Source organism: Dermacentor silvarum, chromosome 1 (assembly GCF_013339745.2).
Source record: "Dermacentor silvarum isolate Dsil-2018 chromosome 1, BIME_Dsil_1.4, whole genome shotgun sequence".
NCBI lineage: Eukaryota > Metazoa > Arthropoda > Arachnida > Ixodida > Ixodidae > Dermacentor > Dermacentor silvarum.
Window position 1 is genome coordinate 57,132,153 of NC_051154.1, and position 13,904 is coordinate 57,146,056.

At 43.6% G+C, this 13,904-nt stretch overlaps 1 protein-coding gene across 7 annotated transcripts in view; it reads right to left on the reverse strand.

The window, feature by feature from the left end:
• Nucleotides 1–13,904, reverse strand: part of LOC119463792 (A.superbus venom factor 1-like) — a 268,434-nt gene that overhangs the window by 44,997 nt on the left and 209,533 nt on the right. For all 7 annotated transcript variants that reach the window (XM_049668402.1, XM_049668407.1, XM_049668410.1 and 4 more), the window contains 5 exons: nucleotides 13,740–13,815; nucleotides 8,809–8,965; nucleotides 8,240–8,317; nucleotides 7,075–7,243; nucleotides 413–582 (listed from right to left, as the gene is read on the reverse strand). In XM_049668402.1, coding sequence (XP_049524359.1) covers nucleotides 413–582; nucleotides 7,075–7,243; nucleotides 8,240–8,317; nucleotides 8,809–8,965; nucleotides 13,740–13,815 — 650 coding nt within the window. The remainder of the gene's footprint in view (nucleotides 1–412; nucleotides 583–7,074; nucleotides 7,244–8,239; nucleotides 8,318–8,808; nucleotides 8,966–13,739; nucleotides 13,816–13,904) is intronic.

A 13,904-nucleotide genomic window follows, 5' to 3' on the forward strand; every position in this document is an offset into this window, starting at 1 on the left:
GGCTCCGAGCGAGCGCAGCGGCGACGCCTCTCCGCAGCGGATCATGTGGCATGACGTCACACCCGTCATACTTGCGCTCCGGCGGCTCAAGGTGATTGCGACGCGATGAATGACCTTGCGAGACATGGCGTAGTCATTTTCATATACTTTTTCAAATACTAAAAAAGTATTTCAAGAACTCCACTGCGGTCAGCACTTGTAGCATACAAGCACTTCTACACATATGTTGAAAGCACCTGCCATATCTACTATTCACTGCCACTGAGGTGGTTTTCATACAGTTACTACTTTGGAAGGAACATCCTGAACGAAATAAAGTTTAGTACGCGTAGTTGCCGCCGCGCTAAGTGATGCTTAGCGTGCTCCTTGCCATGGTTTCTATTTAGAGTCTGTGCAGTTATGAGCGGCGTACCTTCGAAGATTGGAGAGATCCCCTGGGGCTCATCCTTTTGCTTAGCCACTGTACAAAGCTTTTGATGTAATCGCTATCTTTCAATTCCTTTATGAACGTCATGATAGCGTAAGATGTTGCCTGAGCGGACAAGACTTCGTTTTCCTCGGGAACGTGGCTTTCACCTTCGCCTAAAAAGAAAAACAGCGTAGTGATTAGCACAAATTCAAAACGCAGTCATTGTGAAGCACATGAACGTGTTTGATGCACATAAGAGTGAAAAATAAAGTGCAATAAAGCAGACAGTCAATAATTCATTGTAACCTTAAAGGGGAATACGGAGCGTAAGACAAGGAAAGCTCAGGAATAGAAGCAGGGATATCCGCTTATTTAAACGTTGCATTGTTGGAGTCGCGACTACATCTTGAAAACCACCAAGTAGGTTGCGAGTCTATATGGAAATTTCTTGAAGTACGCTTCTCCCCTCAGCTTGTTTGAGACAACCAATACGGCGAACCTGTCACTTCAAGCGAGCAAAAAAAAAAAAAAAAAAAAAAAGCACGGGACCGCACAACCTGACGTTGTCATTCCGGCCATTCCTCTTCCAAATTTTTTGCATGTTACCATAAGTGTCGACAATACTGCTGTCGTAATGTTCGCTTTTTTCCTGAGTGCATTACCAAAGTGGGCAGAAGCTAGCTGTGGACTGTTCGCTATGGAATTCCACTAAAGGTTCAGGCTCTAGGTTTCATGAAGGCCATTATTTAAATTAGAGATCAAATAGTCTCGAACGTTTTTTGTAGCATTTAGTAACATTGCGCTGTTGCAATGCGTTGTGAACTTCTCTGCCACGTATATAGAAAAATTTTATTTTCTAATGGGGCACTTGGAGACAACAACAACAACAACAACAACAACAACAACAACAACAACAACAACAACAACAACAACAACAACAACAACAACAACAACAACAACAACAACAACAACAACAACAACAACAACAACAACAACAACAATAATAATAATAATAATAATAATAATAATAATAATAATAATAATAATAATAATAATAATCATTTATGTACCGTGCCCAGGACAACCCTAAAGTCTGAATGCTGGAGCACGCATACGGAAAAAAATGCAGGGCATAAACTAAAAAATGCACAAGGACTAAAAGATGTCGCAGTTCCACCAGAAAGGCGAAGCGTCAGTTGCGATAGCAAATTAGTAGAGAGCTATACGGAGTAAGGATAGTAGTTTTATCAGCTATATAAACTTGGACATGCAGCAGCACCAGCAACGCGCAGAACTGTTGTCGACGCCGTCGGCGTTTTGCCCGCGTTCGCACCGAACGCGCGCGGCGTTGGTGACTGTTGCCGGTGCCTCTGGGGGCGGCTCGCAGGTTTTCGACGAGATCAGAAAGGGACACTCGTCGAGCGGCGTCCGAAGTCTTTACCACCTTCTCGCCTCGCAACGTTTTTATATAAATACGCACTTCGTGCCGCAGCTAAACGTCACCTCCCCTCCCTCCCTCCCTTCCTTCCTCCCTCCCTCCCTCCCTCCCTCCCTCCCTCCCTCCCATCCCTCCACGGCCTTTCGCGCATCGCGCGACGGAAGTCGCGTTTGCTCTGTATATATGATGATTGTAAAGGAGGAAAGAGACGCTTAATTCTGCAGCCCTTCAGGGAGCATAATGCAGAACGCGCGTTTGCTCTCCGCCGTGCGTTCGCTCCTCGTAATAGCGCGCGTCCCTCGCGCGCTTCACTCGCACATAAAGCATACGGCGCGCGGCGAGGATTTCATCGCCGTTTGACATCATACGGAACCTCACGGCGACAGCGACGCCGACGGCAGAAATCCGCTTTGAGTGTCCATATATTTCAATTGCAATAAAATAACTATTATCAAAAGATGAGTGTACATACTACAAAGCGCTAAGCAAATACAAAACAAAAAGCAGAAGAAAGGCAGTTGGCAGTTGAACATTGTGTGAAACTATGACACAAGAACGCAAAGCTCGGAAAACAACAATGGGAGTGAGTTATGAAAACTATCGAGGTCATGAAAATCAGCGTTATAAAGACGGTTGGGTGTTGGTGATGACAGGCAGGAACATGGAATTGTCTATGTTTTCTGGTGAACTTGCACTGAGTACGAAACATGATACAGGTGAGTAGTTCGGGGCAGGTGAGGATACCGTGAAGGAGTTGGAAAAGTAATAGAAAGTCAGCGCGATTACGTCGGCAGTGAAGTAAAGACAATGACAACAATCAAACAGCGTTAGAACAAGGTCCAGTGTCCGCGTTAGCAAATCGCGTGTTGATATATGCTTGGGAACGTTTTCTGGACCTGATCTATAATGTCACTGTTGTATCTAGAAACGCTATTCCAGACGACCGACGCGCATTTGAGTTGAGGAAGACAGATTGTTGTGTAGAACTTGGCGGAACGGTGTATGAGAATTTAATTCGCTCGACAGTCTTCAAACAGAGCCAAGAGAGCGCATACCCCGCGTTGCAACGCGTTCAGCGCGAGCAGAAAGGTGTAAGGCTATGTCAAACAGACCTTAAGGCTGGACCTTGGATCTCACAGACCTTAATCAAATGTACAGAATATACAAAATAAAGAAAAGAAATGTTTGCTGTTTTGCGAGTGAAAGTTATGTCTTTGGTCTTAGCAGCATTCAAGGTGAGGTTATAATCTTTGCACCATTTAGAAAAAGAAAACAGGTCAGAATGATGATGACATAGTTATCAGCAGCATGAATTTACTTAAAAATCTTGATTTCATTGGCGTATACATGAAAGAAGAATTCTGAATAGCGGAAAGAACGCCAATAGTGAAAAAATTGCAGATGGTTTGGCAGTGCCAACCACGGAATATCGTGTGAATGTCATCCCAGCCGTTGCCAAAGACAGACGTTCCTCGGCCTTGCGATGCTGGTATGCAACGTCCGCAGCTAGACAGCCTTGTCGCTGTTCATCCGTTTCGGCAGCGCGCTTGGCACGCTTGTGCAATCTGTCGTTCTCCAATCGCTTCTGTCGTTCTTCGGCAGTTTCGTTGGCACGTTTCAACGCCATGAATTGTCTTCTTTGTTGCTGCAGTCGCAATCGCTTGGCCACATCTTCTTCGTCGGTAGAGTTCCTCTGTCTCTGTACGCCGAGCTCGTTATTGTTGACTGTGCTTGACGCGACGAATCTCTTTTTTAGACATTTCCGACGACGATCCCCATTCATTTTCCACATTTATTTCCCAAGTACGCCCGCGGGCGTATGTGTGAAAAGAAAAGGATGTGAACGCGAAACGCGCTTGAAGAAGTTAACGCGCGTATGAAGAGGCTTCACAAAGGCAGAGGCAAAATCCAGGTTTGTAGGCTAGTAGTGCTTTCGCAGTAAAAAAAAAACAACAACAACAACAAAAAATAAAAAAAAGGAGTGGCTTTAACAGTGATCCTTGAGGGACGCTGCTAGTTGCCATGTCAAAGAAGACGTTTGACCGTTGATGTTAAAATAAATAACATGATCTATCAAGACGATAACTGGCGAGTTAAAACCAAATTACGTAAGCTTGACCAGAATCAGTGAGTGGCTGATTACGTGAAAAGCTTTGGTGAGGTCACAATAAATGGTGTCGACTTGCCCTCTCAGAACTACCAGCGCGGAGATCTGCGTCATGAAACTTGCGAGATTTGTGACCGTGGAGCGGCCAGCGAGAAATCCATGCTGATTCGGAATCAATTAGTTCTCCACTGTAAAATACAATATAATGTGAAGAGCAAGCTCAAAAACCTTAGACGTGGCACAGAGAAGAGAAATCTGGCGATAATTAGAGACAGATTTTTCAGCCTGACCTAAAAAGAAGAAAAATACGAGCAGTTTTCCACATGTGAGGGCAAGTGGAAGTATTCAAAGAGTTACTAAATGTAGTCGTCGATCTTCTTTCTTCTTACTAGAGCAAATGTGCTGCCGTAATCTTTAGAATTGCGGAGGGGATGCCATGAGGATCGCAGGATAGGGAAGGCTTCACGCGTTAAGGCATTCGCTCATGAGCTTTTCATCAAACAACAGAGCACTAGATGTAGGAACCGTCGTGTACCGCTGAATGACACTAGCGTTCAAACCTGAAGCTTATGAAGATGAGAAATTAATGGGCATAAAAACACTCCGCAACACTTGCTTGGACTTACTTCGCTAGAGTCGAGCAGACGAAAACCTTGTCGACATTTACTAGAGCGCTTGCGCATATACTTCCCAAATTCCGCCGGCCGGTCACAAGTGCTCTTTCCAATCAATCAATCAATCAATCAATCAATCAATCAATCAATCAATCAATCAATCAATCAATCAATCAATCAATCAATCAATCAATCAATTATTTATCATGCCAGGAACAACCATAAGGTCTGAGTGCAGGCGCATAAATACACACGCACACACAAAAAAGAAAAAGACAACATCAACAACAGCAATAACAACAAAACAAAACTGCAGCGGAATATAAGTGAAAAATACAATAAATAAAAAAACTATTTTGAAAAGAAGAGTGTACATATAACAAGGCGCATGGTGAATACAAAAGAAAAAAGGAGGAGAAGGGCAGTTGAACAATGTGTGCAACTATGACAAAACAACGCAAAGCTCGGAAAAGAACAACGACAGCGAGTTATGAAAAATATCGAGATCATGAAAATAAGCGCTATAAAGACTCAGTATGCTGTGAATGGTTGAGTGTTGATGATGACATACATAAACATGACAGCAGGAACAATAATAAAAGGAACTGTAGTAAGCGGTTGAGATGAAATGAAGAGGAGCCCGTCAGTTCGTCACAATAGCGTGGTACAAATTAGTATAGCAGCGCAATTTGGTGAAGATTCTGAGGACATTCGAGTCTGTGTTTAATCACAGCTTCTTATTTGATTGACGAGATGCCAGCAACTTGGTTATGTGTACCACGTGTAGTGTGACTACACAGAAAGGCTGTCGCTGTTGCTTCCCAAGAAGGCGCATTAAAGCAGCCAACTTATTTTTCCCTCGAATAATCCCGCGTTTTTGTATTATGGTGTACATTGTGGTGCTTTGTACGTTTCCTTCTTTCTTTTCACTTCTTTCTTTTTTCAAACGAACTGCATTTAGCTCATATTCTGGCTTGTGAACTTGTGACTATAGCGTGTCACGACTTGTGAAATATTCACGGGAATTTGTCCTTGAGTGCTTCTCGCCTTGATGTGGCTTTGTTCTAGAGCACTGCACGGGCCGATTTTTGCGGCCCGGGCCCGGCCCGGGCCCGTTTTTAAATTGGGCGACCCGCCCGAGCCCGATCAAAACTTTTATGGCGAGACCCGGGCCCGGCCCGGGCCCGGAAATAATCTACGTTACCCGCCCGGCCCGGCCCGCCACCCCTTTACCTTAAGCCCGAGCCCGGCCCGAGCCCGGCTCGAAACCGGCCCGAACCCGGCCCGAGACCGAAAAATACATGTTTTTCAGAGTTGAGAAGCCCGAGAATAACTCGCAGAAAGCCCGGGACCGGCCCGGGCCCGCGTCAAAAAACCTGAGCCTGGCCCGGGCCCGGGTCAAAAAGCACACGCCGTGCCCGAGCCCGGCCAGAGCCCGTGAAAAAACTGCTCTACCCGGCCCGGCCCGGGCTTTTGGGTAAGCCCGAGCCCGTGCAGTGCTCTACTTTGTTCTGCTCTGGGTGTATATCTTTTTATTGCACGTCGGAGCAGAGGTGTTGGCATCTCGTCGCATACTGGTTGTTTCACGAAATGCGCTCGAATTATTTTTTTAAACATAGAGAAGATAACTAAATGATTTTCTCTGGACTGATTTTACCACAGAAGCATACATTTGAAAATGACCCGATTTAGTAATTAGAGAAGTAATTATGCAAATTAGACTAATAAACTTTCTAACCAAGGGAGCCACGCGATTCGTCCCAATGGAAGACCTGAAGCGCGCCATCTGAGGAGCTTATATTGGTTTCCAGTAATGCAAGAAGTTGACGTTGATAATTTTCACAGCGTAATAAATTCCGGCCAATTTAACACTCAAAATGAAACTTAACAAAGATCGCAACTGCCGCGCTCCTAGTAGACGCCCATGAATGACGGGACTGCTTGCGCCTCACCAGTGGGCGAACATCAAGTGAGCGTCCTTATCAAGCCTCGACCTGTCTCGCTTCACGCTCACCCGGTTGTGAGGCGCTCACTCACGGGCGTCTGCTAAGGTCGGGGAAATTTCGATGTTCGGCTGTTGAAATTCACTGAAATTTAGTGTGAAATTGACCGGAAGGCATCCCGCTATAAAAACGAGCAATCTAAACTTTTTTGCCTTTCTGGAAACGACTATGAGCCTTTCCGAAGGTGCGCTTCAAGTCTTCAATCGGGGGTCAATCATCTTGCTCTTTTTGTTAGAAAGTTAATAAGTCGAATTTGCATAATTGCTTCTTTAATTACTACATGAAGTCATGTTAAAATGTAGGCCTCTGTGGTAAAATCAGTACACAGGAAATCACTATAGTATCTCCTATTTCCTATATTTAAGAAACTTCGAAGGCATTTCTTGAAACAACCGGTACATTTATTAATAAACAAGAAAACTTTATAGCCTCAAATGCTTAAGAACGCAGGGAGCAGCTACACTACACACGATTCTGCACATTTCGGTTTTGAGGCGCCGTACCTTGGTGGGAGTGCACGCTTTCCTGCAGCCATTGGATGACATTTCCCTTTCCAGGGCTGTTGGCCAGGGACAATGCGTAAGCAGCCAGAGCCAGCCCCCCTGGGGAGTCTCCTTGTTGTACATGTCGTTCAACAAACGCTGCTGCTCTCTGTTTTGCGAGTTCTGGAGCCTTCGAGGAGAAATTAGCGCAAAAATTGTGAAATCAGCAGTGGCCTTTTACAGAAAGTCATTCGCACAGCTTGATTAGTGTAGGTACCAGAAAGTTTCAACATATTTTGACAACACTAATGGCTGCCATGGTATGACAAAGTGTCGTTGTCTGCGCACAGTCACCACAACTCAGCCGAAGTCTCCCCTGTTGCTTGCCAGGATTGTAAACTCCACGTGTTTAGACTGATCACAACTGAGGCCCAAGTACAGTCATCACAACTCAGGCCAAGTCTCCCCCGTTTCATGCCAGGATTGTAAACTCCGCGTGTTCCGATTCCGTAGAGCGCTGCACAAATCTCATCGATGTGAACTATACATGAGCCACGAAAAGACATCTATCGCTGCCTGTTTCTCATATCGATGGTCAAGAGACATAACGACAGACCGTACTGCAAGCAAGCGACCTAATACTTCTGAAACATTATTACCTTTCTTATACCCTTAATGAGGACTATTATGGTTGCATGAAGATTCAGTACGGCAGCCAAGAGATATGATGGCATGGCAAACGCAGTATATTTCGCCATATGTAGGTTAATATGTGGGTAGAATCACTGGCCCGACATAAAGTTGTCACTCGTGATATCACCGTGCAGCTCTTCCGCTAAAATTCCTTCATCGAGAGAGTAAGGCCCATATTAAAGAAGTTCTTACGCTTGAACCGTTTGTAAGGAGAGGTGCCGACCAATCGTAATATTGGACCTATTATTTGCGAAAGCGGCTGGCCAATGACAAACGGCTCTTACGAACAAAAAGCTTCGTGCCATTCAGCTCCGGATGCTTTACATTTCACAAACTTACGCGTTTCGGTCGTGTCACAGACGTTCAATATTGATCACGTGTGGCTCCGGTAAATAACCAAGAGTACCGAAGCGTTACTTAGTGGTCAGCGAGGACTTAAGTCGTTTCCGAAGTCTCCTTTAAACTTTGATAAACTCGCCGTCGAAAAACTTACCCTAAAGCCCTCGGCATCGCACTCTTCGAGAGTGATGAGCATATAGGCCGTCAGCGCTGCTCGGTGCTGCAAGTCTCCCTGCGCAGTTGGGTTCGAAAAATTGTTGTACCCTTTGCGTCCACCCATAATGAGGTCAGTGCACGCAGTGAACAAGATACAGCGACGTACCGCTGTCACCATGGCAATGTTTAATATTTGCACAATTTAACTTGGCAGAGTTCATGCGCAATTTATTCTAATCGTGTCGATGAGCTGTCCTGGAGCTAGCACAGTGAACCGCACTTGCTAATCATATTCAGCATACCACAAAATTCTTGAAGTAATAAATAATGACAGAATTTATGTAGCGGATGCGGCATGATGTTATTAAAACTGTTCTTCGGGTTATTATTTGCAATCGGCTCATTCCAATCCTCTGTCCTACATTTCTGCCATCTCCCTTAAGGAGAACAAGACTTTTCCTGCCACGCAAGTTTCGCCCCTCGTGATTTGTTCTCTTTGTTAATAGAGTAGCAAAAAAGGGCAGGTAATGCTTATTTGTTTCGCAATAAAGATGAGTCAATACCAACCACTAGTCTTCGTTGATACCCGGAATATTTATCAGTGAACTCTCCGTCTCCGCGCTGTTTACTGGCAATGTAGCGCAGCCCGCTAGTAATGACGCCTTCGTCGATCATGATGGCCTTTGAAGCCTGGCACAAAGTGCGAACCACGTATGCTGTAAGCCTGTAAAAAATAGTAAATAAATAAATAAATAAATAAATAAATAAATAAATAAATAATATAATATATATATATATATATATATATATATATATTACATAGTCTGATAGTAGACTGAACAGATGTGTTTATTTATTTATTTATTTTTCTTCTGAAAAGATGAGTGTATGTTCCGTGCCAAAGGGTTTCTCGGATCGCAACAGACATTACACTTAACTAGAATGAGCACATGAGCATACTGGGGATTTTAGAGGCAACCTGGCCCCGTTCCCTTTGTTTAGCGAGAAACAGTTTCGTATTAAAGGGCCACTGAAGAGGAACACTAAATCAGCTTAGATTGATAAAGTATTCTTGAAGAACTTTATTTTCATTGACTCCGCGGTAATAGGTCGACTATTGGAAGAGAAAAAGAAGGTCAAACCTATATTTTTTGAATTTCGCACCGGAAGCCAAAGTGTGACGTGTACGTCAGCGTGACGTTACGGATGTCAAAATATTTTATCGCATTTCGGCGGCCTTATAGCTCAGGATAACTTCTTGAAACTTGCAAAGTTGAGTCTTTGGACTCTTTTAGAATACAATAGTTCAGTTTGACCGATGAAAGATCTGGCAGGGCCGAGCAGACGGCCTCAAAATCAACGACGTCACGGCAAGCTGCATGGTTCGGAAACTTCAAAGGGGCGTCGCCACCAGTCTTGGTTTTTAGTCTCTTTTGGCTTACCATGCTTCCTCTCACGGTAAGCGTGGCGTTCTTGCGATTCTAGCAGACTAATTTACTAGCGCAGCTGAAATAATACTCCTCTTTATTGTTCCTTTAATGAAAAAAAATCACTATTTGACTCCTACGCTAAGCGCTCGTCCGCGATGCCTTTGTTGCGACATTTGAGTTTCTAGGCATATCGGCGTAAATCAGGTGGCGCACTTTAGCGTCTTCTGGGGCCTAGTTACTTCTACAGCGGTAAAGATAGAGTACATAGAAGGAGCCACGGGAACATTTGAAGTTACGGGAACATTTGCGGAGCCAACGCAGCCGAAATATGAAAATGTACGTTGAAATTTGTGACGCCGCAGTGACGTACCGGCGATGGGGATTCGGCGCGAAATTCAAAAACTTAACCTTTGGCCTTCGCTTTCTTTTCTACTAATCAACCTAATATTTCAAAATTAACGACAACAGAGTTTTCAAAGAAGGCTTTATCCGTCTAAACTGATTTAGAGTTTTGCTTTAGTGTCCCTTTAAGGTATGTCACCACCTTTTTCAAAAAAAGTTTGTTTTGGCCATTAAATTTTTATTTCACATTGACCTTATACAGGGCCATTTTAAATGATATTCAAAAGCAAGAAAGAGTGAAAAAAATTATACTGGCATTTGTTATTGACAAAACATTGCCCAAACTTGGCTGTTACGCGAACATTCAGAACTAGCGAATGGAGTGCAGGAATCGTAAACTTTTTGGCACAGAGGTAGCCAACTAACCAGACTGTGCAACGAACTAGGATCTTTGCCATCCGATGATTGGGAATCAAGATAGAGTAAAAATACCAAAGAAAACAAAAAAATGTGTCATTTTGTCTGCATTGCTTGGAATAAAACTTGAGAACATCAAAACTTATCATTCGTTTTCATTAATCCTAGTTCATTGCACAGTCTAGTAATAAAGGAACGAGCGTGCAAAGTTTCGTTGAAAACTATTCATTGATTTTGAAGTTACAACTGTTTGCGCAACAGGAAAGTGCAAGAAATCAAGTTTTGAGAAAAACAAGATTAAAGTTTTCCAATCCTTGCACAAACAAGATCATCACGCCCTAATAAGTTAAAATCCCCTAGGTTCATAGCTAGGGCCCTTCTTAGCTGCCACGAGCTCTGTTTTGGCTTTTGTTGCAGCCCACATTGTCTTGCGGAGATATTTTGCCTCACCCGTTGATTGACGCTGGGCCTTCTTTACACGGTACTGGTCACTGGTGCAACATGCTACGAGTGTGTGATGGCCAGGTTTAATGCCTGCTTGCCTCAAAATATCTGTTGTACTTCTGTTGCTATCTTTGAAGTGGCACACAGCATCATATAAACCAAAAAGGAGGATGGGCAGGCCACATAATAAAGGGCAGGCTCACGCGGACGTCTTTGGCACCCGTTGCCATATCATACCGTTGAAACTCTCGTTACATTTTGGGATTTTCCGTGCAGGCACTTCTTTAAATCCTTACAAAGGTTAGCATAAACCGGCTTCACTTTCGTTTGAATCTTTGTTTGAATGTTTTCTATTTTTTCGAAAGTTTTGATTGAAGCTTTTCTTTCAATCGCCTTTTTACCTTGAACTTGGCCATGCCCTCCTATAAAAACGTTCAGCCTATGTTATTACTGTTGCTACTAAAAATAATAGCTATAAAAACGACGATCCCAGTGGCATTCACAGCGGCAGCATAAAGCGCGCGCAACGTGAACAACAGAGACGCACTTTTAACGCTTGTAGCGTCAGGCATCCCCCTTACGGAAATTTGGGCAATGTTTTAAAAAAAAGGAAGCCTTACAAATTGTCTTTGAATAATATTTTACGTATCAATCTAAAACATAACAGAAAAATCTCAATATACGCCGTTGATTTTCGCTGAGTTATCAGTTTCTGTTACCACACCACATTCGTTTCGGTTTCAGAACCGTTCGCCAGCTGTTAGTAAGTTGGCTATAACTTTTGAACTAAATAAGATTAGAACATAATTCTTTCTGCAGAACATTTTTGAATGTTTGTGAATTCTCAAAATCTAATAAAGAGAAAATGTATATTTTTCTTAAAAAGTGCCTTTTCAAATGTGGTGACATACCTTAAGGCATGTACGGCGAGATCGGAAACGCAAGAAAGAAAAAAGTGAAGCAACTAGCAGACCGCACGTAGACTAGGCGCTCTTACGGGAATTTCACGGCGGCGTTATCGTTCCTATTTCAATGTGACATTTCCTCGCCCGTGCTCTGCGTCTAATTCGACTAGTAGCTGGACATTGGTTATTTCAACAACAGCAATCCACTGAATATGACAAATCGTTTCCGCAGAAGCATGCAAGGCGGAGGAAAGCTCATGAAAGGGAAATATCGTCATCCACCCGACTGCAGCTTTTCTTGAACTTATCTCCATCTTGCTGGCTTCCCCAGAATCGATTTTCCATATCCAGTGTCCCAAGGCTTCGAGTTGTCGGTTAATTCGGCCTCGCTCAGCGATCTCCTAGCCTCCTGGTTAGCTCTGATGGTGGAGCGACTGCCACGGTAAGGCGTTGGCCCGGCGTTCTAATCCCGGACCAGCCACTCGTACCGCGATGGGAGGCTTGATGAGCCAGAAAAATACGCAAAAAAGCCAAGGCTGGTAGCGACGGCGCCGTGAAGTTCCCAGGGTGCTATTATATGGACACCGTCAAATTCCGCCAAAAGACGAAAGGAAAAGAACAAAAGTATGACTTTTATTTTCGACTAATCAGCCTATTGCCGCAAAATGAACGAAAGTGGAGTTTTGAAACAATACTTTATTAGTCTATAAACTAATTTAGTATTTGTCTTTAGTCCCTCGTAAACATATTTGGGCTAATTGGTTTCCATGAGTTGGTTGAAAAATTCTTCAATCACTTATCGCAGTTTCTTTGGCTTGACGTCGAAGTTATTTTTTTTACAAGACTCGGGAATTCGATCTACATTCTCTCATTAAGCCGTTTTGCGTGGCCACATCTCCAGGTGGTCTCGACTGGAGAATTTATACATTTTTTGCCACTTTGGGAGGCAAGACGAGCAAGATAACATCTACTATCATCATTGATCAGTGCAAGATAGGGCTGCAATCAATTATGGCAATCTGTTTTTAAGAAAATTCTCCCCCGAGGGTTTGCATTAAATTCACTTATCTTGCTAGCGGGTGCATAAATATAACGCCAACGCGTCTCTTTAATTAAAACGAGCTAGATTTTTAAATACGTGTATGGTTTAATACTGATCTTGTTCTGGGCTTAATATAGACAATGCGTGTCACGTCGGAGAGTACTATATGCAGGGCGTTTCAGCGAACACAGTTAAAAACTTAATTAGTGCATTTTTGTTAATTAGCTGATCATGTATTTCAATTTTTTGTGCAAGTAATGTTGGCCTCTTCGAGTTGACCAGCTTATGAACTAGAATTGTACTATCTGCCAGAAGCAACCTTTAAAAATTTCTGAAAGTGTTCGCTGAAACACCCGGTATAACGGAATGCAGTAGTCGATCAAATAGTGTTGCACCTCCACAGGCTGGAATCATTAAGGTAAAAAAAGAAAAATAAATTCTGGTGTATTACATGCTAGAACCATGAAACCATGAAATAATGCCGTAGCGGTTGACTCCAGATTAGTTTTGACCACCTGGCGTTCTTCAACGTGCACCTAAATCAAGAACACGAGCGTTTTCGCATCTCGCCTCATCGAAGTGTGCCCGGCGCTGCCGGGATAGAACCCGTGACCCCGAATCTTTTTTTTTAACGGCGCTATTGGCGCAGTTATTGTGCTGAATGAACAGTGTGATAAAGCAAATGCATCTATTGCTCGAACGCATGTGTTATTAGAGAGTCTTAGATTAGGGGATGCAAGCCGCCGGGCGTACAAAAGAACCCAAAGCGAGCGCAAAAAAGCGCAAATGGACCACAATGGAGTCTGGGGGACTGGCGCCCCCAACGCTTGGGTGCGGCTTGCGGCCCCTAAGCTAAAACTCTCTAATATTCGAACACAAAGGTTGCCGCGCGCAAAATGGTATCACAGCAACTCTTACCAAAAATTCGACGGATGGTTTTTAAAAACGCTGAAGGAACCGTCCCTGTTTCTGTACTCGAATATTTTATTGTAGCCTGGAAGATAAAAAGAAAGCAGTTTGCGTTATGCGACTCATCTGTCTCGAGCAGGAAAACTTAGCAATCAATCAATCAATCAATCAATC